The sequence below is a fragment of the Trichoderma virens genome (genome assembly GCF_000170995.1).
Source record: "Trichoderma virens Gv29-8 chromosome Unknown TRIVIscaffold_90, whole genome shotgun sequence".
NCBI classification, from domain to species: domain Eukaryota; kingdom Fungi; phylum Ascomycota; class Sordariomycetes; order Hypocreales; family Hypocreaceae; genus Trichoderma; species Trichoderma virens.
Window position 1 is genome coordinate 1,214,175 of NW_014013659.1, and position 26,032 is coordinate 1,240,206.

Sequence of the window (26,032 nt, forward strand, 5' to 3'; positions counted from 1 at the left end):
TATTGTACACGTATATATCATACATACATAGACTTTATCCCTTTCTTTCCCTTTTACTTTTGTACAACGAGGTTTTACCACTTGGGTGCCTGTCCGGCGATTTTTGAGTATTCCTGGTCCCAGCCTTTTGTCGGGCTTTTGCTGGTCTGGACAAAGTGCCGCAGATGATCGGCCAAGGCAACTTCCACTGGCGCGAGGCCCTGCGCCTCCTCTCCAACAATCTCGCGTGCGAGTGCAATGCCCTTGATGTTCTGTGCCAGGACCTGCACGTATGCGCTTCCATTCAGGGCAGTGGGGGTCTTGACACCCTTGGGGCTGGAGTTTCTCTCCAATGTAGGGTTCAGCTTTGCGAATTCGGCTACTTCCTCCAGGTTGGCGTTCGTTGAGTCTTTCCACAGAGAGCTGAGGAGTTCGACTTCGTCTTTGAGGAGCAAAATGTCTTGCTCGACGTCTTCGCCTGCTGCCTGCCTGACTTTGATGGCGGACGCTCTCGTGAAAAGAGTCATTCCACGCACAACGCGAGAGAAGTGTAGTCTCTCACGGGTGGGCTGGCCCTCTACCGTGTGTTCCCTGCGCTGGACAAGATCAAGGACCTGTTCTGCCCACTTTTGCGCCTGCTTCGTCTCGGCCTCGTCCCAATTGCTGCCGGTGACCTTTTCGTTAATGTAGGAGAGCACTCTTACCACCGTCTCTCGGCTGGTGAACAGGAGGCCCGTCTTCTCAGACTGCTTTGCGCACTCAATCACAGCGTGAATGTTGCCGCTCTTGCCTGCCATGCGCACAATCTTTCCCCAGTGGTTTGCCTTGAGTCGAATCCCCGCCTTCTTGTACCCCGCCAGAAGGGTTCCCAGGTTGGCCCAGTCGTCCTGGCTCTTCATGCTGCTGAGGGCCTTGGAGAGGATCGTCTTTGAGTTTTCGATGCCGGTGAAGTGGTCAATGGAGGAGAATTTGTGTTCGAGGCCCTCGACCTCGATAATGATGGGGTTTTGCTCGAGGTACGACTTCATCTTGGGGTCGAAGACGAGTCTGCGCTGCTTTTCGGGGAGGTAGGCGGGGAGGATGATGCTTTCTTGGATGGTGTTGAGGATCTTGTTCATTTCGGTGTTTTCCGTCTCTGCGAATACAGCCCTGACGCCTGTTGAGCTTCCCGTTAGAATCTTGTGATACAACGCTCAGGCTCAAAGCCGTGGTTCCAACTGCATACCATGTGCGGGCGAGGTGCTGAATTGCCTCAGCGCAAGGCCCGTAGGCCGAGCCGGCCGTCCATTTAGCCGTCCAACTGATAGGACCGCCGTCCTCAGCGTCCGGTTTGACATTGTCGCCATCGTGGTGGGCTTTTTGAACAAAGCCAACGAAATGGAAAAAGTTACTTCGTACATGCAAGGCCCATTGCTGTGGTCGCAAGATGGTTGGTGGGTCGGAGAAAAAGAGGCGCCGGGCCAATCACGGCGGAGAATTGCCTTGTTGCGATAACGATAAAGCAAAAAAGTCGAGCCTCAGTTCGTTGCTTAGGCGTCCTTCTTCGCAGCAGATACCACATCCCCAGACATTGAAAATGGCCGTCCTCGGAAAGCGCAAGGCCCCGGAGCCGACAGTCTCAACGGAAGACGCACAGGAGATCTTTCGGCGACACTTTGAGGCGCAGTTTCTTCCGCTGCCAGAGGCAAAGCGCAAGGCGCAAGCTGTGGAGGAGGACGATGGAAGCGAGGACGACAGTGATGGCAGCGGGAGCGAAGGAGGCGAATGGGACGGCTTGTCGAATGAGGATGATGAGGAGGAGGATGACATAGAGGAAGACGATGATGACGACGAGGAAGAGGAAGAGGAAGAGGAAGATGGTAGGACGAGCAACGCCTTTGCTGCTATTGGTATCCCTTCTTGCTGACCTGATCACCAGACACTCCCGTCATCGAAGTAGTAGACCATTCCGTCTCCCAGGCCCCTAAAACAAACACAATGTCCAAACGCGAACTCAAAGCCTTCATGGTACACCTCCCTCTCCCCCAAAACCACTCCCCCAAAGACCACAAAATGCTAACAAATACACACAGTCCTCCCGCCCTCCAGACCAAACCTCCTCCCCAAAACCAGCCGTCCAACCCACTTCCTCGAAGTCGTCCTCCGCCCTCCCCGAAGACGCCCCCTCCCTCCTCGCACAAGACCTCGAGCTCCGCCGCCTCATCGCAGAATCCCACCTCCTCCAGACCAACAAGCCCCTCTCCCTCGCCGCCGCCCTCTCCACAACATCCTCCCCCAACGCCCAGCCAAAGGCCTTCTCCGCGGGCCGCATCCGCCAAAAGGCCCTCGATATGCGTATCCAGGCCCTCGGCTCAAAGACGTCCATCCTTAAACAGGAGAAGATGCCCATGCACATGCGCAAGGGCATCAATGCCGCGGTCGTCGAGAGGGAGGCCAAGCGCAGACGGGAGGCCAAGGAGAGCGGCGTCATTCTGGAACGAGAGACTGGCAAGAAGAAGAGAAGAGATCGGAAGAGCGGTGGCGGCGGCGGTGGATTTGGTCCGGCTGTGGGCAGGCTCAAGGGTGCCGAGCTTAGAATAAGTGAGAGAGATGTCAAGAAGATTGAGGGGACGAGGGATACGTTTGGTAGAAGGGGAGGCGGCAAGCGATGAGAAGAAGTAGAGGCGTTCATTGGAAATACCATGGTCACTTGATTGAGAGCGGAAAAGCAAAATTTACATCGATTGACAATTGTCAATACTGCAGGCATCTACCAGCGGGAGCGTTCGCGCAAAAGTAAATAGAAACTGTTTTTTCATGTCTATTGATTGATTCCTACACCGCAACACTAACACAAAGGAAGCCCCCCTTAGTGGTAATTCCTTCCACGAGAAGCCCCCTTTATAATCTGACATTGAAAGAATAAATAGTATATAATATATATATACAGATGGCGTCATTTTCACTCCTGTCACATGCAAGCCCCTTCTCTTCGTTTTCGTCCAGAGCCAAAACAGCAGATGCTACTCTGCTGAAGTCGGCCCCGAGCCAATGTGTATAAAGAGCAAATCTGTTGTTGCAGCCGTAAATAGAAAAGGACAATCCGAGCATAAGACGCATAAAGAAAGGGGTAAATAAGTGAGAGATCGAGAAGAAATGATATCAAGAAACAAAACATGAAATCCCCGAAACCGAGATCCATAGAACGTGAAAATGTATCATGACGCAAATAGAGAAAAGGAAATAAAAGAAATATAAAGATCATATGGAAAGAACAGATAAAGAAAAAAAAACGCGTTACATAGCACCTCCAGCATTGATGGGGGTGGGTTGGCTGATGGTCATGGGCATGCTGAGGGTTTGGAGGCTGTTGAAGCTATGGCTGGAAGTCATAGTGGTCTGAGGAGTGACGGTGCCGCTGGTAGCGACGGCATTGATCGAGCCAGGGACAAAGGCTGATTCTGATGTGGGTGACGCCTCCTCGACAGATCCAAGATGCTCCTCGCCGGAAAACTCCTCCTCCTCCTCGGCAGAGAGATTCAATGAGCCCTCGCCACCATCCTCGCGGCTGTGAGTACGCTTGTGCCTGTAGTCATCAATTAGCAAACTGCTGTTTCTGACCCTTCAGTCTAGGTAAGGAAAGGGTGCACATACTGCGCCAAATTATCTGATCGAGAGAAAGCTTTGCTGCAGTGAGGGCAAATGTAAGGCTTCTCTTGAGTGTGCGTTCGGACGTGTCTAGGGAGCGTATGATTAGCATTGCCATCCTGAGAATCGTTTGCTTGGAGAGAGGCTCATACCTCTTAAGGTGCTCTAGTCTCTTGAACAGGCGGCCACAAGTGGGAATTGGGCAGCTGTGAGACTTGTGAGGATAAGGACCCAGCTCCATCACAGTAGCTGATCGGGCACGTCGGACAATGCCACCAGCCATCATGGAACGGTCACCAGAGATGTCATCACTGATGTGGGAAAAGTCGTGCTGGAGAGCCATGGGGTGAACAGCGGGGCTGCCATGTCTTGAGATGTCCATGAGATCCTTGTGCTGGGAGGGGTACACCATGCTGGAAGGCGAGTTGCCGGTGGACTCATCCCCCTCAACGACGGGTCCCATGGAGACAGAGACTGACCGACGCAGATCCGAGGGCCTGTGAGGGGCAGACGGAGTTGACGTAGGTGCAATCGCAGACATTGAGGTGGGGATGGAGGTGCGGCGTCTTCGCTGCTTATAGGTGGGAGATCCCTCGATGACGGAGTAAATGTTATTTGCGCCGTAAGAGCGAGGGAACTGGGGACCAGAAAGGTGGGATGGCATCTGGACCATTCCGCCGAGACCTGACATGCCGGAGAGGTGATCGGGGATGGCAGAGTAGAGTCCAGTCTCCTCGTTGGCAATGTAGGCGGGCTCGGCAGTGATGCCGAGGGCCTGCTGAGGAGGAGTGATGGGCTCAAATGACAAACCTCGGTTGCTGTAATCCTCGTAGCCCGAAGACACAAAGGACGGAGCAGGCGAGTACTCCAGGCCGTAGGCAGGCATCGAGGAATGACGGTGGTGGCTGTGTGTAATGGGGATACCATTCTGGTTGTAGTGGACACGGGTGAAGTCAGCCTCCCTCTTGACTGCCGCAACCTGCTGGGGGACGGCGGGAGCCATGGCCATGGTGTCGTAGGAGACCATGGAGTCCATGCTCTCAGACAAAGGGGCCATTGTGTTGGGAATGATGCTCGGGGGAGGCATCGAGTCCATGGCCCTCATGACGGGGGAGGTGGACTGGCTGGGGTGAAAAGAAGACTGCTGAGCACTGAAGGAGGACGAGTTGGCCTGCTGGCTCTTGGTGAGCTGCTCGTAGAGCGACTGCGACGAATCGTACTGGAAGGACAACGCGGGCTCGCTAACAGCGACAGTAGTGGCTTCCTGGCCCATCTTCTCCCGCTTCAAGTCTCGCTCCAGAGCATCCAAGAAGAGGCGGTCGTGGGGCACACTGTACCAGTAGAAAACCTTTTGCTTCTTCTGGGTACGGATGCAGTTGTTTTTGTAGAGAAAGTCGAGGAAAGCGCTCTTTGGTTCCTCCAGGGAGGCGTCAGTTCCTGACTTGAGATTTCGGAGATCGGAGAAGATTCCCTCCTCGAACTTTTTGGAGTTCTTGACAGGGCGGCCAAAGGCCTGGAATCTGAAAGAGAGGCATCGCACAATGTCAGTGCCCGAGATGTGGAAGAGGTTGTTCCACAGGATGCAAGAGACATATTCGCCCGTCGGCAGGAGGAAGCGTCGAATGTACTGATCCGGCTGCCAATCGACCGGGGCGGAGATGAGGAAGTACTTGAGGTTGTCGACTTGCTGGAGGGCGACCTGGGCATCATGGGGAAGAGCCTGCTGGGCTTCGGTGCTCAGCATAAACGTCTCAGGTTTCTGAGGCGCAATGGCCGGGTGTTGTGAGTACATGATGCGCGAGAGTTGCGACGATGCGACTTGGTGAGTCGGGTGTTGTAGGACGGCTGCTGTGGCCAATGCAATTGGCGACGGCGGATGATTGTCCTACGGTGGTGGCGGGCACCGTGGCGTGCGGTAATTGGTGTTTGCGCGCGGCGGCGGTGCGAGACCAGTTGGAGACAGAGAAAAGGAAATATCAAATGAAAGGCGCTGCCCGAGAGTCGCGGGGAATGGTGATTCGACCGCGGTGATGGTGAGAGAGAGACCAGCTCGAAACGACTGAAGGAGGTTGCACAGCAAAGGGGAACGACCCGAACAATAGCGTCTAGCGAATGTATGGGCGCGTCCAAAAAGCGAACCGTCAAGGCGAGGATGATGCCGTCGTGCGTGGAAGCGGGCGGCAGGAGTCTGCGGAAACGGTCGCTGAGACGAATTAAATGAGTATAGAAACGAAGGGTCCAGGAGAGGAGCGCAGTCGGCAAAACCTCGCGGGTTGTTGTTTTTGAGCGATGATGGAGCGACGAGCGACGAGCGACGAGCGACGAGCGGTTGCGGCGACTGTGCGCGCGATTGAGGGACAGCCTGGCCCAGCGGGAAAAAGAAGAAAAGAGAAGAAAAGAGAGGGCACAAGAGGATTCTGTGCGGCTCCGAAGAAGAACGAGAAAAGCAGGAGAGAAAGGGTGGAGGCGGAGGAGAGAAGCGAAAGGGCAGAAAAACGTTGAAATAAGAAACACAGGGAAGAGATTTCAGAAGAAGGGGACTGTGAGGATGGACAACGGGGGATGGCACGTTTAATGGGGTGGAGTGGCGCGGGCCTTGGGGTTGTGCGTCTCTCGTCTCGTCTGCAAGATGCCTGGGACTGAGCCTGAGCCTGTGCCTGAGCCTGTGCCTGAGCCTGTCTGTCTACTATGAGTACCTGTATGTACTCGTACTGGGTGTGCAGTACCTGTGCTTGCGCGCGGAGGGTGCCTGTGCCTGGATGTACCGGAACTCGCTGGCTGGCTGTGCTGTGCCTGAACTGAAGGAACTGAGCCGCCGGACGTGGGAGGGCCGTTATTAACAGTCAGCCAGGCACGGAGTAGACGCGGCGTACTCTGTGGCGTGGCGGCAGGTGACGGTGTACCCCGTCGCTACTTTGGCCGTGCTGTGCTCCCTTTGGCGGGCGGAGAGGGGGAGGGGCCACTAATAATACACGCGCAAGAAAAGACTGTAATAAAAAATCACCGTGCCCCATTAATAACAGAAAATAAAAATAAAAATAAAAAACAACGTGCAAGGGTCGGTGCGCACCCAGAGCTCGGCGCCAGCCAGGCTGGAGCTAAGCCTGAAGAGGGTATGGGCGGTACGGGCAAGAGCGGCGGGGCGCGACTCGACTGCAAGAGGGTGTGGGCCTGGGAAACGAGCAATTGCACTGCTGGGCGGGCTGTCATAGCGCATGAGCACCCACTGGGGCCAGGCCCTGGGCAGTGGTGGTACCTTGGTGGTGCGTCCCCTAGAGCGCCGCCTAATAACAAAGTGGGTGCAGTACTATGTACAGTGCAGTACTGATACGGTACGAGTTCTCGACAGAGTTCCTTTTACTGACAACGCGGCGGCACGACACGCCACAAACAACAAAAGACAGTACGAGTACAGCACAGTACCTAGGTATGCGCTACGGGTACGAGTACAGATACAGAGCCGAAAAAACGATCAATGAGAGGACAAGGGCAAGGACAGGGCATGGCAGAGCAGATTGTTCGCTCGTTCGCCTCGTCTTGTCTCTTTGGCTGCAAGCAAAGCACACATACGCTTGACGTGGAAGCTGCGTCGGTCAGTGCACGTTGGCGCCGCCATGGCGCTCCGGCTGAGGCTCCACAGCCAACCACCTGTACAGAGCAGTTGTTTGGGTGCCTGAGCGCTTTGCTGCAGAGCCCAATCACCGCCAAAGTACATGCATCAGCGCGCATGCAGGAGAGGCATCAGACCCAGTGATGCAGTACGAGTACAGCACAGTAGGCGCTGAGATTAGTATCGTCTCTGCTTTTACTGCACTGTATGGACAATGAATTGGTCAAGTCAAGCCCTCCTGGACCGAGATTCGCCCATCGGCCGAAATGTGGACGAGCCCAAGTACAAGCACCGGTGGAATTGCAGCCAAGGGGGGGCTACAGGGAGGGCCAAAACCGGGCCCCTTCATCTGGCCTCCACCAAAGCCCAGTTCCCTGCTCAACAGCTTTTTGCACGACATTGTCAGAGAGTGGGCGTGCAGATAGCGAGACAAAAATAGGACGGGCGTGTGTCGACCATCACCACTGCAGTACAAAGTGCTAATAAGCAAAGGGGGCTTCTGGGCACTCTGCAGGCCAGTGAGCATTTGCAGCCAGACAAGTACGATACGAGCATTCATAATGCAATCCTTCAGCGTCACCTCAACTCTGGCAAGTCAATGCAACGCCTTCCTTTTGCTGTCATTTAACAAGCCCGGACCCGGCTGCTGCATCTTCTCCTTTCTCCCCAAGGCTGCTCCCCTGCCCCCCCAAAACCTGACTCTCCCATACAGGTACACTATCTACTTGTACTGTACGGTAATACGGTAATGTACAAAGTAATTAATCCTGCTTGTGCTAGCACGCACGCACGCAGCCACATGGCAACTTGGATATTTGCTGGACGAATAGCCTTTCAGGGCATGGCGCACAGGGCGGCTCAATGCCATTCATGCCGCAGGCAGAGCCAGCTCGTCGACCATTGCCAAAAGGAGAGCCAAAATTAATGGCAACGAGAAGGCCTGTGTTAGCCTCTTTTGTTTGATTGTGTGGCTCTCGCAAGTCCGTTGCTATGCTGGGCGCTAGCCGTCTGCACCCCTGGCCGGATGTGTCGACCGCATAAACATGCAATCTAGGGCTCATTAGGTCCCTTATCCATTACATGAAAGCCTCGGAGCACATGAACAGACTGGGAATGGAGAATACAGATGCTTTCTGTGCCTCATTGCCGGCCCCGCAACGCGTCCATGTCCGCTTCATCGACCAACTCCCTGAGAGCGACTCTCACTCGCAGCACCGATCGAGGAGGAGCAGTGTTTGGCGGCTCATGAGACGACCACATCTCGTAGCCATGTCAGCAAGGACATCCGATTGGGCTCGTTGTGTCCTGGTCCTTGACGCAGGAACAAGTTCGGCGTCACCAAAAGATTGCTTCCGCTGCCATTGCCGGTGCCTCGCCTCTCATTGACTCTTCACTGCCGGCATGGAAGCCAGGAACCCCCGGCGATGAGTCCGATAAAACAATGTTTTCGATTCATCAACCCAAGACGCCAGAGTCAGCCAACAAGATCGCCTCGTCGATTCTCACAGCTGCTGCCAGAAAAGAAAGGGGGCCATCTTTTGTTTGCCATCCATCCGAGTCATCCCGGAGTACCGCCCCTATGCCTCCCAGGTGACAAGATTCAGTTTTCAGAGTCGATTACGGAGTACCTTCGTCAAAAAAGGCCGCGGTATGATACGAAGTAAATCTTTGCTGATTTCTGTCTGCCCACTCCACTGGTTGGAATCCCGAGTCGTCCGCTATTAGTCCGCATACTCGTACATATTCGTAGAACCCCGGCATGCCACCTGAGCAGAGCCGGCCAGATAGCGTCCGAATCATCACCTGTAACAACAAGTGCCCATGTTTCGTGCAGTGATGTGATCTGGCTACCCCACAATGAGCTCCAGTCAGGATGGTGAAGCGTGTCCTCGTTCTTCGAATCGGTGGTAACAAGCAGATGGCATCTCCTTGGCAGCGCAGGATTGGCATGACAGAACAAAAAAGACTCTCCTGTCGCCTTGTCACATCAGCCCCCCTGTCACATTCGAAACCGAATGGCTGGAGAGTGTTGTGGCCGTCGAATCCTGGAAGGGAGAAAAGATGAGAGCAAAGGCAGTTGATTTCATCCGACCCGAAGCACACCAGAGAGGAGAGTCAGAGCGCTGCATTCTCCGAAGCGGCCTGTGGCAATGAAACCCTGCTTCCAGCTTCCTCCTTGGTATCGAGGCCAGTGGCCTTTTCGTTTTGGTCATATCCGGGCAAAGCCCATCTCTCTGCTCGCCTCACGATCCTGGTGCAGCTTGTACGAGCACCTACCACAGTAAACTTCGAGCAAGTACAGGTACAGGTACAGGTACAGGTACTACTGTACTGTACTGTAATCTTTCTGGTGCCCTCGCCTGTCAAACCTTTTTCCGCTGCCGGCTTTTGCCCACGCCAAGCCTTCTCTTCCCATCTTCCCATCTTCCCAGGAGCAGCTCCAGGCCAATCGACGCGAGAGCCTTGGGAACATCGCCCTGACCACATTGTGGCCCAAGCGGCTGCACGAGAGGCTTCTCAACATGAAACGCGCCTGGAGCGACGCTTCAGTGGGGACGAGGCGTTGCTAGAGACACGCGCGGCGCTGATTGGCCGCGTCAGAGTATGTACGCCCCTTGATCCTGTCCCATGTCTTGCTTCACATATTCCACCGAATCATGACTGAGCCCAACCCCTCATGCTATCATGCATGAGCAGGGGTGTGTCGGTTGCTCGACAGCGTGGAATGCGACTTCGCTAAGCCTGATACCGTGAAGGTCGTGTTGACGATGAATGCAGGTGACCGCAACTAGACGGGCCATGACTCTGCACCCAGGCGCCTTGGATGGCGAGCCACGGTCCGTCGATTTTCTCGACCGCATCTTGTCCGACGACGACGGCAAGCGGTTGAAGCTAAGAGCCCACGGGCTTTGGAGCAACCGCAAGATACAGCCGGTGGCTTGCCGCAATGCCCTGCTCACAGGTCCGTGATACACGCTGGGTGCTTTGGAAGACGTCAGACGAGCACTACCCAAAGAGAGCTGAGCCAAGCGACGCCTACTATGCTATTACCCCAGTGGATGCTTTGTCTCCATTCATAGATAGATGCTTCCGAGTGTGAAGGCAGTATTAATGGTACTGCTACAAGGACCTCCATCACTCTTCAGCAAGGCCATCTCATGCAAGCATGTGATGGCGGTGATCCAGCACATCACATCGGATCGCCCAGGCACAATCGCCATTTTCATGCAGCTTTCATCGCTTCTGTCTAGATCAATTGGCCGACGAGGCTGGTGCACGGCGCACAAAGCGGAGGATGAATAAAGCGAAGCCCAGCTTGCTCCACAAAAGTCTGCGGCCTACGATATGTCGACAAAGAAGGCATCAAACTTTTGCTCTTCATCACGAATGCACCGACGCAATGTCTCTGCAAGATTTGACAACAAGCAGTTGGTACTAGTGGCATTGGTGGTGGGAAAATGACGAGATCCTGCAGCTATAGGGTCTCTGCAATGTGATGACCTGTTTCCACCCCGGCCGAGGTAGCGGCCATCTGAAACATGAAGATAGATGCTTGCGTGCTTGATCGTCCCGCCCGTCTGAACTGATAGCCCGGTACGCGCCGCGGCCATCTGAGACTCCGAGCTATTTTGTCATGACGATGGCTATATTTGTGAGAGGGAGCATGTAAGGGGCGTGCGGGTCATACAAGCGGCGCGATAAAGGCCAGCATCATCAGCATGTAAGAGCACAAGTTTTCACAAATCAGCATCATCATCACCTTTGCTCAAAGAGCCTCCTGGCGCTTCGGCTCGCAACTAATGTGCATCTCTCGCACGGCACTGGCTGGGTCGTGATGTGAAATATCTTGCCCGCCTTTCTGGAGATCATCAATCTCTGGCGTGGCAAATGCATGGCCCGCAAATCGGCCTCTGCAAGCCATCTCAAGAGCTCTTCGCCGTTGCTAGGATTCTCATTGGTAGTAAACTGTCGACGGCACTCGCCAGATGCCGCTTGACGCCCAGGAAACCAGGGAGCGGGCCAAATTTAGATCAAGCTTAACGCTCTATCGGCCAACCAGGAACACGAGAATGCCTTCTCTTCAAAGTACGCCGCAGCACGCCAGCCGTGGTGCTCACGGAGCTTGTACTGATTGGTTTGCTGCACGTTGCCCCTTGCATATTGTCATCATCCTCTTCTCTCTCTTCTCTGTGATGCATCTTGCAAAGTCTGCATTACCGCTCAGAGAAACCTTTCTCCTTGTTACTAAATGCGGTCTCGAGAATGGGCCCTTGGGATAAAGATAGTAACGCAGGACATGGATGGGCCTGCGTCACTCAGCCAAGCACTGAGTGATGTTATACCAGCTGACCATGCTGTCTGCATGGAGTTGACGCTGCGTGGCGTCAAGAAAGGAAGTAAAGGCCCTTCTTGAAGAACGCCACACCGGCTTCAGACTTTGAAACGGAGCCAAGAAGCGCAGGACTGGTGTCGGCTAGTCATTCAGCGTCAACCCTGGCCTTGATCCATTGTTGACTTTGGACTGCACAATCTGGCTTGGCGTACGGAGATCATGCAAGCACGGAACAGACTTCCAAATTTCCCTTGGCCAGCAACTGTCTCCAGTAGCCTCTCGTGAAGCTGGCACGAGATGGAGCTAGATCGGCGCCTTTCTCGATGTCTCAAGCTTGTTGGAGCCCTGGCCGGAGCTCGCATCGCACTTGGTAGGCGAGGCTGGGACTAGGTCCGAGCAGCTGTTAAACCTGAAACAGCTCATCAGCTCTCCAAAAGGCGAAACTCCTTCGAGAGACTGCCGCGCCACCACCACCACCACCACCGTCTCCTCCTCCTCCACCGCTGCTGCTGCTGCTGCTGCTAACACCAGCTCAGCTCGATGACGGAGCGCCTGCATGAGCTATTACCTACCCGATGTCCGCCGCACTGGCCCTCACCGGCCGATCGATTACGGGGTCAATTTTCCCTCATTTGCGTCCCTGGCATTGCTGACTCGATCGCTATCTAATGCGAATAGAGTATAGCAAAGCGATAGACGTTGCGGTGGATCCGCAGCGAAGACAGCCATCAGCTCAATTTTGAGCATTGTGCGGAGTATCTGTTCGAGACCCAGCTCTTTTTACATGGCACGAAGTGCTAGACTACACGATAACACGCAGAGGTCGACACCTAGACCGGATACGGAGCAATATTTCATTATACACGAGACTCAGGGCCCCGTTTCATCCTCTTCTAGAAAACCGAGCAGCGGACTAACAAAGGCTAGGGCCATCTCGTTCAGCCCCAAAGTCTCCAAGGCAGTCCGTTTCTGGAAATTTCCCAGCCCTCTTTACTCGTATCACGTTTCGAAACGAAGACTACCACCGCATCTAGAATATGGAATTATTGATCATGCGTCCAGCTAGAAGCTTTCTATTTGCCAAACAAAGGAAGGAGTGCGCTGCAGGAGAGTCTGAGGACTGCGAACTGCGCTCTGGAAGCCAAGCTAGGCATAGAAGCTGAGTCGAGCCTTGACTCATGAGAGAAATCTATTGTGCTTGGCGTGGCTGATGAGTGTTTCCTCTGTCGAGTCTGGTCAATGCCGACCCATGGCCATCTCACCATGCTCGACGGGTTCGAGGTCCAGTCTTGATTATGATTTCCAGATGCGAATGCAACCCTTCGGCCCCAGATCTCCCGCTGGCCGGGAACTGAATCCTAGCATTGTCTACGGAGTACTATGCTGCCATCGGCGATGGACACATGCGAGTCTTCGGCGTCACACGTCGGCCACGGCTGAGCATCGGTCTACTGTGAAAGCTAGCTGACCAGCATTGCAGTGGCTATTGTTCGCCTTTCTTTCCCTTTGCAATATCGCTACCAGCATCCTGACTGCCCGGCACAGCTCTCACCTGGAGCTCTGGCCTTCTAGGCATCCTTTCGTATGCAGCTACGAAAAGCTGTCACATCCCAGGTTCATCTCCGCTGCTGACCCCCTGCGGACCATCACTTGCGTCTCTTTTCGCTAGTAACTGCGCATGCTACTGCAACTCCGTGCCGCACAGGCTTCTGATGCCTGCTTCTCGCTCTTCGCCTGCGGAGCACTCCCGTATAATCAGTAGTAATGCCGTTTGACCCCTCCCTCTGCATTGCAAGTCGTGACGACTCGATGGGCCGTGACCCGATTGGCCGCATGGCAAGGTACAACATTCTGAAACCGGAACTTTTAGCCTTGAAACAGAGGGCATCCAGCTCCGTGGGCACTGTCTATTCCTCTTTCGCTCGTTTGGAATCCCTGTGATGAGGAGGTCGCATTGACATCGTCACATCGGCGGTGGTGCCTCACGTTTCTCCTCTGCCATTCAGCCGCTTCGGTCAACTACTAGCAGAGCCAAAGGATTAGGGGGACGTCCGATGTCTGGGTTTCAGATAAAGCATTCGTTCGTCTCCAGGAATAGGAACGGGCTCTGGGCGCGGAGTACTATCGGAGGGATGGTTACGAAAATAGGGCTGTCACCATGATTCGGCATCTGTTGGTGGGAGGCCTGCAAGTGCAAGCACGAGCACGAGCATGTGTGAGAGAGAAGACAGAACCCGGAACCCCGTGATGCGATTACAAGGTCGCAGCCGCGGTAGTAGCCGTAGCTGCTTTGCTTCTACAGGGGGAGCGTCGAATTGTCTGTGCTTTTGTTACCTGTAATTCCCGCGGCCCATGCGAAAGTCAGACCAACAAGTGTGGGAGCAACAGCATTGCTGGGGAAATGGCCTGATTTTACGCCGCCGTGGAAATTGCCTTGCAGATCCGGCTCGTTTGGAGGAGCTGTAGGGTAGCTTCAATTTCGCATATGCACGGTCTAAGCAGCATACCAAGCCCTGCATGCATATAGCTTACCTTGGCCGGAGTTTAAAAAAAAAAAGGAAAGAAGAAGAAGAAAAAGAAAAGAGTCAATTCTGACTCGTGATGGCGAGGAACACCTCCCAGACTTGACTTGCCATCATGGTCAAAGAGATGGCGACGTCGTGTTTGTACGACCTCACAAATCAGGTTGGGAGATTCAACGCTCACATGCCTTTACAAGAGGGATGATGCTTGTAGATGCTGGTAACTAACTAAAACTGATGTATCATGTCATACAATAACACGGTACAAGCACAGTAGAGTTTTTGTACCGCCTCGTTGTTAATCCCGGGCTTTTGTTACTCATCATAAGTCACATGTAAGACCTCGTTGTCATGTTATTAACCGGCATCTTGCTTATCCAGTAATCATCACGGCAGGCGAGAAAAAAAGCAAAACCGGCCTGCGGACAAAAGTGCCGAGGAAACTAGAAGGGGAAACAACGCCATCGTATGAGCGTTTAAAAAAAAAAAAGAAAAGAAAAAAAGAAAAGAAATGGTGATGGAAAAAACAAGTTTTAGGCGAGAAAAGGGATGTGATCCTTCTGTGCAACAACGGGCGTAGGAATGTCTCTATGCTTAATGCAAGGGGCTTCTATCGAATAGGTTGAAACGGTATGGTTGATGAGAGGGTCAACATGGCCAAAGTTTATTGTAGCTGTCTTCCAGTCCTTGATTGTTACCTATCCGGCGAAGCGTACACACCATATCATGACATTGATTACGCTCGCCATTCTTTGTTTGGACGTACTGCTGCTTCAAGAGGTGGTACTTGATCCTCAGTAAATCTGATCCAGTCCTTGAATCTGTACCATCTATACGCTGTTGATAATAAAGAGTAATTATGGAGATGGAGAGATGTTGTATCTTGAGGGAATCATGGGCTTGCCGTGGATTGGCTGGTCCTACGGATGCTACAAAGTCTACGCTTGCATCTATACAATATACCGTGGTAATACGGGTTGGTAAGCCAGGGATAGCTGAATAAAAGACTAAAGTAGATGGAATCATTAAGCCTCCATATCAACACAACAGACACGCCACTGCTTTTTGTATTGGGTTGAATACAGACTCTTCAGTTGCTACACAAAATACCGCCATTCTGAGATTCTCCCTGTCCAAGGAAACGCTCCACGAGCTCCTGCAAGCTCTGTCCATCAGCCAGCGCTCCACTAAAGCTTTGCAGAGCGCCTGGAACAATCTTGTTCTCCCAGATGCACTGGCCGTGAAGCCCCAGCCACTTAATCTTGACAAGACGCTCCAGCAAAGCCTCTTCATCCGCAACGTACAGAAGCGTATGATCGCCTCTATCGGCTTTTTCTAGGGACTCACGTGGCAACTCATGAGTGGGAGGGTCTTGCTGATGCCTGTAGTTCCAGTCTGCAGTGTCTTCAAGCACACTCATCTGCGGTGTGTCCACCAGAAGCGGGATGCGCTGCAGGATCTGAGACCAATTACATCCATCGTACAGAGTTCGATCATTAAGCTCTCCGTACTCTGCGATTGCATCGCGATCAATGAGCGTTTCGTACGCCTCGTTTAGATCCTCACGGTAATAAGTCCGTACAAAAACGGGTATCCATCGAGTGTTATGCGCATTGGCACAGATGATTCGCTCTTGTGCCGTCTGAAAGGGCACCAAGCACCTCGAAATCTCTTCTTTCGAAAGGTCTTTTGAATTGGTATTGGCTGCATCGTGGTACGGCTAGAGGTAATACCCGTGGCCATGTCAGCTCTCAGTGCTTTAGCCGGGCTAGGGATCAGTTTGAAGACGCACAAATCGCTCAGGAGGAGTCAGATTCCAGTATCGGTGCACTAGACGCTCCCACTGCTGGCCGTCCTGATCTTGGGGCAGTTCATGATCCCAATGTTTCTGCAAGAAATGGTCAGACGGAACAACCGGAAGGTGTTCTGTGACGTACAGTGGCAAAGACGTCGAACGGCAGAGATCCGTATTGAGCTTCAGGGGGGAGTTGGGCGTCCATGAAAATGTTGGGTTGAGGGTGAAAGGCGTTGTTGGTTGGTTGGGTCTCGCATTTATATGCCAAGGTCAGGACTTCCAGCTTGTTATACGAGTATAGACATAGATGCCTGTCTCATCCTCAGTTGTACTAACAGCGTATTCTGACTACATCCTCGTCTTTCTATTATTATATGTAGAGAGCACTAAGAGCCATTAATTCTCATGGACAATAATACCTGGAGTGGGAACAAGAGAGAAAAAGAGAAAAAGTATTTAGGCGAGAAAAAAGACGTGATCTTTGGATACAACAACAGGCGCAGGAATCTGAACAAAACAAGCCGAGGAGCTCGAATCAATAAAAAGCAAAAGCTAAGAAAAGGTCGAGAAAAAAAAAGCAAATATGAAAAAAAAGTCTTCGGCTCCAACACATACACACATAAATGCAAGTAATTACAACGTTTTTGTTTTGTTGTTGTTTTTCGCCAGAAAACAAACAAACAAACAAGCCAAAAGACCAACAGCTGCCTGCCCTTGCATCAAACCGCCACTCTCCCCCAACCTCTCGCCGCCCTTATATCAAGTTTACTTGTCCCCTTTTTTATTTGCTTTTTCCCTCTCAGGAATAATTCTTTGTTGCTTTCTTTTTCCAAGATCCTCCCTTCCCCTGTTTCCCACACCCTAGACTCCAGGCTCTCATTGAGACGACAACACACAGACACACAAAGCTTTTCAGAACAAGGTAAACAAATTTGGATAGGTAGGCCGTGATACTACTGTACTAGAGGCGGATTTAGGATCGTGCCTCTTCTAGCTCTAGCTCAAGCTGCCTGATTCGCTCGCTCTGGTCCTGGGATCCTGACCCAAGCCGTTTCTTGAGTGATTCGACCTCGGATGTCAGGAGGCCAATCTGGTCGTTCTGCGCGCTAATCACCTTTGTCTGGTTCTCAATAAGCTCCTTAATCTCGCTCAGAGAGGTTGTGGTATCATTCGAGGCTGGGGCGGGTGTGGACGCCGGAATAGAGGAGACGGGCTTAACAGGAGCTGGGGCGGGTGTAGCGGCTGGAGGAGTTGCTGGCTTCGATTCGGTTCGGATAGGTAGAGGGGCTCGCTGCACCGGCTTGACTTCTTCGTCAAAGCTGGATGGCTCCTCCTGCTTGGGCTCCTCCTCGTCGGCGTCCTGGAACTTGTTGGCCATGGCAGCAATGGAGCTCTTCTGGTCATTGACGCTGGGGGGAGGAGCTCGCACAACCGGCTTGGGCTCTTCCTTGGGCTCCTCCTTCTTGGGCTCGACCTTGGGGGCCACCGGGGCAGCGGGAGGCTGGTAGTCGGCAGCAACCTCCTTGGGAGCAGTTCCCTCATAGACGCTCTCCAAATCGATCTTGGCCGGGATTCCTGTCTTGCCATCGAGCCATTCCTTGGCGCTGACAGCAGGGCGAAGGCCAACGGCAGGGGGGAAGATGTCGGCCTGGAATGTCTCTGCTCTTCGGGGCACAGTGAAGGAGATGGGCTCGATGTAGTTGTCGTTCACCGTCTTGAAAGCGCGCATGACTTCGTTCTCGTGAACCTGGGCCGCATTAGCTAGGGTTATCATAGTAATACCTGCAAACCACCGGAATACTCACGTTGATACCGCGTCGCGGAATAAAGGCAATACCTCGCTGAGGATCTACGGACTTGTACTCGCTCAAGTACTCAAACTTGTCGTTCTCGTACTCGAAGTAGCGGATGTTGCCATCACTATTAGGTTAGTCAGCATCTGCACACCAGTAACCACAAAGTCGTAATTCAGAGAGGGAGAGAGGGAGAGAGCTTACCCCTTGCCAGCAAGGTAGAGGCAGTTAGAACCGTCATCTATAAAACATATGTTAGCGTCGCGATCCAGTGCGATCCGGATGGTGTTGATGTGAACGAACCCCAGAAAGGCATGCAGACACCAGAAATGGCATCCAGGTGAGTGAATCCTCCAATAGGATCACTGCGGCCAGGCTCCCACAGAGCAATCTGTCGCTCGCTCATCTTGGAGAAACCAGTCGTGGCGAAGCGGTTGTGCTCGCCCAGCCAGACTGCTCTGCTGTTCTTGGCACCCGTGTGGCCCGCGTACTCGTGCACAGGCTTCTCCTGGCGAACATCCCACACTCGGATCTTCTTGTCTCTCGACGTCGTGACGAGAAGGTCGCCGCTCGCATTCCATGACAGACTCTGTACGATGTCGGCGTGCTGCAGAGTCAGGTGGTTCTGGCCGGTGGCGACGTCCCACAGCTTGATTGTGAAGTCGCCCGAGGCAGAGGCGAGGATGTTGTCGGCCGCGGGGTTGAACAGGACCTGCCCGACTTTTCTGTCGCGAGCTGGTTAGTATTGTATTTTATATTGCTTCCGCCTTCTTCAGAAGCACGGATCGAAATCGATAGGGTGGCCTACCTCGTGTGGCCTCCCAGCTTGCTGACCGGCGATACATCGGGGATGACCTCGGCGTCAGTGTAGAGCGAGAAGTCCTGGGGAACCTCCCAGATAAAGACCTTTCCGTCCTCCGAAGCCGAGGCGATGATGCGGTCGTTGAACGGGTTCCTTTGCGACAAGACAAGTCAGCGACCCAAGCCGTCTGGGCGAAGAGCGGGTTGGCAAGGGGTGTTGCCAAAGGGAAATCGAAATAGGGGGGGAAGTTTCAGAGGGGCAGCTCACCAGTCAGTGTCGAGGACCGTTGCCGTGTGTCCGCGAAACAGTGGGATCTGGTCGGGTGCCTTTCCCTTCTCGTTCAGAGGGATAACGGCAAAGGCGCCTCCTCCAGAAGACTCCCAATTGACCGACAGGTATTCGGCGTTGGCCTATGTTCAGCTCTTGATCAGCACCGTGTCGAAGCGTCGCATGTCGCGTCTCAACGCCGTCCGTACCTTTACCAGGTTTGTGTCCCAGGCATTCCGGCTGATGCGCAGGTTGTCGTAGCAAAACTCCTTCTTCGTGGGCTTGCCAAAGATGTGTCCTATCGTCGTCAGCCTCGCCGTCGTCGTCAGCGCAGATGCGTTCGCGCCTGGATGGACCTACGGTACTTGGACGCCCGGACGAATCGACCAGCCATTGTGGCGTCCTCTGGCGAACGAGATCTGAGGGACAAGGGAAAGAGAAAAGACGGGAGAGAGGAGTTGAGGGCTTGCGGACTTGCGCTTTGGAGAAGAGCTGAGGTTTGGGTGCTGGAGATGGAGGAAGCAGAGGTGCTTCAATCCCCGTTACAGGTGACGATGCCCCCCCAAAAGGACCCCCCAGAGCTCTGAGCCCACTGAAGGGCCCGCTGCGCCTCGCCAGCTGGTGACCCCACCAGCCCGCTTTTTGCTGCTGCCGTCAGCGCTCCTCCACTCAATTAACCTGGCATCAATGCGAGATGGCGCAAGGGTCACGTGTCTCAGCTTCGATGCAAAGGGGACTTGTAAGATTAAAAAACAAATGACGTTGGAGACTGGACATGGGAGCAAGTATTGCCAAAGGGGCAAGTAATAATAACCTTATACTCTGTGCGTTGTCTACGGCGGGCTAACTAGAGGTGTGGGAATAGCTTCATAATCTTCTCATATATACCTATGATACATACAATACCCCCTACACAACGGCACTCTACAAACAAAGACAGGGTGTTGCTGGAGCATGTTCCCAAAATACATTGATGCATGATAATACCCGTCTCACCCCTTTACTAGCACCCCTTTTATTACTACCGCCGTGCACCTTTTACTCTCTAGAAACGAGGGGCAGGGCTAAGTATCATGCAAAATCAGTTACTTCAGTTACTTCAGTTACTCCAGTCGCATCAAGGAACTGCGCATTGGCTGCGTTGGTCTCATTATACTGGCTAAAAACGTTTTTAGTACAAATCAAAATCCATACGTACAGGCGACCTCTGTCGCAACAGCTGTGGAATCAAAACAGCAAGCAATGAAGAAAAAAGTAGAATGTGAAGAAGTGAAAATGAGAGGCCAACGAGAAGAGGAAGAAAAAAAAGAAGAAGAAGAAGAAAACACGAAGAAAACCACCGGCAACGCCAATGAATGTGTCTGTAGTAGCAAAAAATGCGCCGTCCCCCTGCCAACTCGTCGGTCATACTCCATAATCCAACACGTATTCATAACATAGCAAGTACATCTCAGCTTGGCGTCTTGCCCATCCGCTTTTAGTTGAATGTGCTCCTTGTCCGTGAGTGCACTCTCCGGCTCTCAGTTCGGCGTCGAATTTGCTCTTCGTGCTTAAAGACAAGTTCGCACCATTTTGCCCGCGACCGGGGCCCACTAGCATCCTCTTCCAATCCGGCATCACCACGGCCAATGACGTCGGAAAGGGCCTTCATCCAGCCTTCCTTGTCCTCGCCCGAGTCGGCGTAGAAATCAATCACCTCGCCGTTGTTGAACCGGATGCGGAAGCCCTCTTCAACAAACATGTACCCCTCTTCTTCTTCCGCAAAGGCAGATCTGCGACGTTTGCCTCCCTTGCCTGTTGTCTCCTTCTCCATCAACGTTCGACGATCGTCGATTAATCGCTTGGCATTGGAAAGGTTAATCGTCGCTCGGGGCTGGCGAGTAGCCTCATGGTAAGCAGTCAGCTTCGTGCCAACAAGCTTAAAGTATCGGCGGCGCCAGTACTGATCCACGGGTTAGCCAAAAATCAGAACCTAAGAGTGGGGGAGAAAGAGGGTAAAGAAGGGGGAAAAAATTAATGGCCAACTTACAGGACAGTCACCACCCTGCTGGCTCAAGACACCCTCCCAGTTGCGGGCAAGCCTCTCCTCGGCAGCCTTGAGCTCCCGGATGCATGAATTCATGCTCTTGGGCATGTCATCATCCGTAACATTCTTGGGGCGAGGTACAAAGAGAAGCTGAAGCTCCAGCTTCCCGATATTGTACGGCGCCTTTCTGAGGATGCCGGGAGCGTTGCCTCGTTTGCTCTTGATGGTCGAGGCAAAACTTTCTTCTTCAGTAGCCCACTCGTTGAAGCAGATAACCTCGGCCGTGTACGGGCGACCGAAGCATCGGCTTTCGTGCTCTTTCAGGGAGATGTAAGCTCGAGCAAAGCTTCCATCCTCAGCAGCCAGCGGTGAAAGGAGCTCATAGGCCGAGCCAGCATCCTTACGCTTTCGTGCCAGCGCTTCCTTCTGCTGCAGCGCAAAGCGCTCCTCTTCTGCCCTTTGTCGAAGCTCAAGCTCCTTGCGTTTCTTGGGTGACGCAAACACCCTGCTGAACGTTGATGTCTTGGGTTTTGCCATCTTGACTGCTGCGGGCTGGACGTTGGAGTACGTAGGCTTCTCTAGCTTAACGTTCAACGTGAGCTGGAATTCAAGGTCGTTGGGGACGACAAGTTCGAATTCTTGTCCGATTGGTGCATTGCGAGCCAACTCCAACCAAGCTGTCGTCACACAGTGAACACCATTGTCCAGTGTCAGGCTGAACCAGCTGCGTTCGTCTGAGAAACAATTTGTTAGATTCGGCTGCCATTTAAGGACAAGATGCAACTTACTCTTTGGAATTGGTAGGTCAAGGTCCTTCACACCAATGACCTTGACAAATAGGCGGCCTCTCTCACCCGCCTCCGGGCCGGCCGCATCAACACTGTAATCTTCTTCAACAACCTTGTTCAGAGTTGTCGAATTGCTCTCCTGGCCCGGCAGCGGTGGAACAGGGCTTAATATCGGCTGGCCTTTTCGAATACTGCGACGAGTTTGGCTGTTCCAGGGTTCCACGGTCCACGACTGCGGCCGACTCGACTTGATGGGTGAGTTGTTAGCAGATCGCGCTTTCCAAGGATCCTCGGCGTCCTTGTCGCTGGCAGACACGAGTTTGGTGTTTTGTCGCATGAGATATCCGCGCTGAGAACGAGATGTGATATTAGCATCGAGTTGATTCTTATCTGGTGAAGTGTGCTGCTCCCCTGACACTTGTCGAGGTGAAGAGTGGTGGTAGTTGGTGGTTATCTGTGCTGTGTGAGGATAGGGACGACTAAAAGCTACCTTTTGCGTTTCAATGACTCGTTCAAAGTCCTTGTCCAAACTGAGGCCCATGTCCAGGTCCAACGTCAGACTCCGATTCTTAAAGCTAGGATGTCGAGCCAGGAAACTGTCATTGCTCAGCTCAATGTCGCTGCCATCTCTCGACATGAGCGCGCGATGCTTGCTTGGAATAGATGGAACACTGGGTATTTCACCGCTAACGTGCCGGCGAGCCTCCCGCATAGCCACAATATCAGAAGGCGTGTTGGAAACCCTCGTCTTCAGCTTGGAGCCAGAGGCCTTGATAGTTGCGAGCCTTTCGGGAATCTCGGGGGATTCTTTCCGAACAATCTCTTCTTCTTCATCAGAGACGGGGTTATGGATGACAGAGTCAGGAGTTCCTGATCTATCTTCTACGTATGAATCGTCGCCCCAGCCAGTACCGTCATATTCAGGCTTCGGGAGTAACTTCTCTGGAGTCTTGGTTCGGAGAATCTCAGTTGATACCCTTGGCGATACGTCATGCTCTAGCTCTGAGTCTTCTGGCTCTCCTGGAACTTCTCGACTGAACTCGAGCGCGGCTGGTTCAAGCATAGAGGGGTCAAGCACAGAGGGTTCAAGCGAAGATGGCTCCATCGTGGCTTCGGGAGTGGCATCCGATGACAGATCAGATACTGAAGCTGCCGACTCGCTGATCATACTGGACTCAGCCTCAGTGTGTGTTTCGTCTTCGGTTCCCACTGGCGAGATGGCACGAGGAGTCAGCACCTCTTCGCTAAGGTCATGCTCCGGGGGCGACAGTTCTTTGACAGATTCCGTGGCAGGTTCCTTGACAGGTTCTTCGATAGCTTCCTCGACCATCTCCTTAACAGGTTCCTTGACAGGTTCCTCGGCAGATTCCTTGGCAGGATCTTCCACAGTCCTGTCAGAAGACTCAGTCTTAAGCTCGGACTCTGTATATTGGCTGTCATCACCGCCATAATGAGAGCCTGAAGCATCCAAATCGTCATCAGATTCGAAGTGAGACTCGTCGTCATATTCGTCATCGTACTCGGAATCGTACATATCGAGCTCGGAATCGTCTTCATGAATAACCCGATGAATAATCACACTGCTCTCCACAGGATCATCATCATCATAAGGCCCATCGCCTTCATCGTCTTCATCGTCCTCGTCATCCAGCAAAGAGTCCTCAGTTGATGGAATGGGAACGTCGGGGTCAAGAGGAAAGTGCTGGTCTCGAAGGGGGCTGCCGGGTGGCGAAGAAAAGTTGTACTCTGATTCGGGATCAGCCATTATCTTGTTTCCGTTAACACGCTTCATAATAGACTCCCTGGAGATGGGCTGTGGCAGTTGGTAGTCCCCTAGTCCGGACATGTCGCCGAGGTTGTCTTCCTCTTCATGGACCTCTGCCTCTTCATCATTGTGGATGTCAAGGGCGACTTGGCTATTGTCAGCCGTGTTGAGTGTATCGTCACGGGACAATGAGCTTCGACTGCGGCCAGAACTTCGTCGAAGACGTCGCTCACGCTGCTGCTCAGCAGCGGTCTTACCACTGCTATCATCAGTCATCATCATGAGCTTGAGTCTTTCTTCTAGTGACATCTTGCCACTAATGAAGCTTTCGATATCAGACTTTGTAGCTGAGGCTGGAGGCGGGACGGGTAGGCTTCTGTGAGAGCCACCCATCTTCTCCGGAGTCTGAGAGAGCGCGGGAGATGAGGGCACAGAGCCGGTAGACTGGCTTCTGGCATGGCCTGCTCCAGGAAGAGGGGGGAGAGGGCGATTTTCTGCGACGGAGCCCACAGAGTCAGCCCTGCTGCCCATGGATAGGCGTCCCGAACTGGCTGCTCCTGGAATTCCCTCTGGCATAGGGCTCCCGTCATACTCCTCATGCTCGTTGTTCATCAAGGAGTTGTCTTTGGCCCAATCATCGGGGCCGACAACTGGGGTCTTGTCTGTGTCCTCCAGGGATGCATCGAAACTCTCATCCTCGGGGCCGCCCATGTGATTAGGATCATAGATATCATCGTCCTCGTCCTCATCCTCTTCCATCGAATCATAGCTGCCCTCGCGCGAATTCGTTCCGATAGAAGAGAGATCCGGGGTGGCCATCTCGTACTCGTTGATCTGGGGCGGCGCAGCGTCGAATGTCACGCTCTTCGTGTGCCGATGCGAGGACCGGCCGCTCGGAGGGCCGTCCACGGTGGATGCATCCGCAGACCACGTGCCCGTCTCATGGTCGAAGCTGCTCTTGAATTTGGAAGGTGATAGTGAAGACTTGGTGGGCGAAGCCTGGTCTTTGCTAGGCCCTCTGGGCGTACTGGGGCCAGAATTATCTGACTTTGTTGGACTCATAGGCGCAACGGATTTGTCGCCATCAGAATAATAAGGACCAGGGGAGCCTACCGGCAAACCGTATGTGCTCTGAACCTTGGCTAGGGGTCTCTCAATCTGAGGAACCCGGGTTGGATCATATTCCTGCTTCTGCTCAAGTGCCAAGATATTGCTGTTCTTGACACGGGAAGCCTTCTGGAGACGCTCAATCGATGAACGCCGGGTGGGAGAGGGTGAGCCGTTGCCGTACATGTTCTCGGAATTGCGATTTTGCCAAAAGACTCGCGGAGAGGTCACCGAGTCGGCGGGCGAGGGCTGGAATGGAGACGAATCATTGCCATTGCTGGTATTCGACTTCTAAAAAAGCGCACCCCCCTGTCAGCGCGAGACAACACCACACACAATGTCGCTAAATATTTCACAAACCTTGGTAGGAGCCATTTGGTTCGAGCTAGGAGAATTGCGTCTCCTTTCTGTGGGAGAAAGTTCAGATAGGGGGCGGGGCTGGGGAGCGTTGGGCGCTTTTGTCGGTGACGAGGCTGGCGTGCCCTTCGCGATGCGCAATGGGTGCACCTGGAGAGAGAAGGTTGGAGGTTAGTTTTGCTGCCTCGTGTCGAGGGCCAAGTTTGGGGGCCACGTTGGGCGTACCGGTTCAGATGACATATCGATCGAACTGGTTTGGCTAATCCTTGCAGCTCAGGTTGGGCTAGGGCGTCGACGCATCAGCGCGCAAGCCGATCAGCGCAGAGGTGATGTGACTCGAGCGAGGAATGTAACGACTTGCCGGCGCCGTGTGTGTTCCTCGTATGTCGCAAAAGGTATATATAAATAAAAGGGAGGCTAAGGTTGGTACGCCAGCCTCGAAAACGAACGTTTGGAATTGAACAAGGAGAGGGGGGGAAAGGGAAAGGGGGCGCGAGATATCAGAATGTTCGCCGGGTTAACTCTGTTCTCTTCTGGATGTTAGTAAAGAAAAAAAGGAAAAGGAAAAAAAAAAAAGTTGCCTCGGAGTCGTGAAGTCGACTCGATCGTTGGCATCCAAAATCGATATCAAACGATGACAACTTGGCGAGGTCAGAGAAGGGGGGCCTATTCATTTGCAGGTCGGGAGTGTTTAAGGGAAGCAGCAAATGCACCGCCGTCGGGCAGCGTGATTGGCCTAACGCAAAACAAAACACGGCCCCTCAATGTGCCAGGGGTTGTCGTGGCAACGCGGCTGCTGGTGCACACTATTTTGCCTAGCTTTGGGGGGCTTCCGGGGCACATCACAGCTGAGGAGGGGTTGGATGCGCGCTAAATCTTGCTGCAACAGGGCTTGCAGCAGGCGGCTTGCAGGCAGTAGAGGGAGCTAGCAGAGCCTCGTACCAGCGCCCTATGAAGTTGCGAGCAAAACTTAGAGTCGCCATGGCAGCCGGCAGGGGTCTGAGACGAGGCAACATGCAAACAATAAGACGGCAACGAGAGTTTTGGCCGTCTGAGGACGCTGATTCGGCTGCTTCCGCCGCACGATGCACCCATTTGTTACGTACAGCCTTGATGCAGAGCTTGTTCTCACCCGCATCTCGCGCTAGAGGCCTGCAAAGCATTCGGCCTGCCCTGTTGCGTGTCGTCATCAGACACATGCAAGCGGTCAGTTTCCGATAGATGCATCATATCCTCATAAATACTCCGTAATCCATAGCTC

At 53.3% G+C, this 26,032-nt stretch overlaps 6 protein-coding genes across 6 annotated transcripts; 1 reads left to right on the forward strand and 5 right to left on the reverse strand.

Annotated features, from left to right (window-relative positions):
• Positions 1–74: 74 nt before the first annotated feature.
• Positions 75–1,133, reverse strand: TRIVIDRAFT_41480 (uncharacterized protein; the record flags this gene model as incomplete). Its single annotated transcript, XM_014095442.1, has 1 exon — positions 75–1,133. A coding segment is annotated over one exon (1,059 nt), but the record flags the coding sequence as incomplete, so codon positions are not given.
• A 422-nt stretch (positions 1,134–1,555) lies between these two features.
• On the forward strand, positions 1,556–2,615 carry TRIVIDRAFT_6913 (uncharacterized protein; the record flags this gene model as incomplete). The annotated part of the gene is made up of 3 exons (XM_014095075.1): positions 1,556–1,838; positions 1,898–1,986; positions 2,052–2,615. Coding segments are annotated over 3 exons (936 nt in total), but the record flags the coding sequence as incomplete, so codon positions are not given.
• Positions 2,616–2,747: 132 nt separating this feature from the next.
• On the reverse strand, positions 2,748–5,398 carry TRIVIDRAFT_75179 (STE12-like protein; the record flags this gene model as incomplete). Its single annotated transcript, XM_014095443.1, has 3 exons — positions 2,748–3,544; positions 3,613–3,696; positions 3,759–5,398. The coding sequence occupies 3 exons, from the start codon at positions 5,396–5,398 to the stop codon at positions 3,256–3,258; spliced, it is 2,013 nt and encodes a 670-aa protein (XP_013950918.1).
• Positions 5,399–15,161: 9,763 nt separating this feature from the next.
• TRIVIDRAFT_227573 (uncharacterized protein) lies at positions 15,162–16,071 on the reverse strand (the record flags this gene model as incomplete). Its single annotated transcript, XM_014095444.1, has 3 exons — positions 15,162–15,791; positions 15,864–15,959; positions 16,009–16,071. 3 exons carry the CDS (start codon positions 16,069–16,071, stop codon positions 15,162–15,164), a joined length of 789 nt encoding a protein of 262 aa, XP_013950919.1.
• A 768-nt stretch (positions 16,072–16,839) lies between these two features.
• TRIVIDRAFT_80288 (uncharacterized protein) lies at positions 16,840–19,240 on the reverse strand (the record flags this gene model as incomplete). Its single annotated transcript, XM_014095445.1, has 8 exons — positions 16,840–17,613; positions 17,672–17,786; positions 17,864–17,900; positions 17,963–18,384; positions 18,468–18,614; positions 18,729–18,871; positions 18,938–19,026; positions 19,089–19,240. The coding sequence occupies 8 exons, from the start codon at positions 19,120–19,122 to the stop codon at positions 16,840–16,842; spliced, it is 1,761 nt and encodes a 586-aa protein (XP_013950920.1).
• A 971-nt stretch (positions 19,241–20,211) lies between these two features.
• Positions 20,212–24,924, reverse strand: TRIVIDRAFT_122412 (uncharacterized protein; the record flags this gene model as incomplete). The annotated part of the gene is made up of 5 exons (XM_014095446.1): positions 20,212–20,670; positions 20,758–22,557; positions 22,621–22,779; positions 22,846–24,702; positions 24,775–24,924. Coding segments are annotated over 5 exons (4,425 nt in total), but the record flags the coding sequence as incomplete, so codon positions are not given.
• Between the last annotated feature and the right edge of the window lie 1,108 nt (positions 24,925–26,032).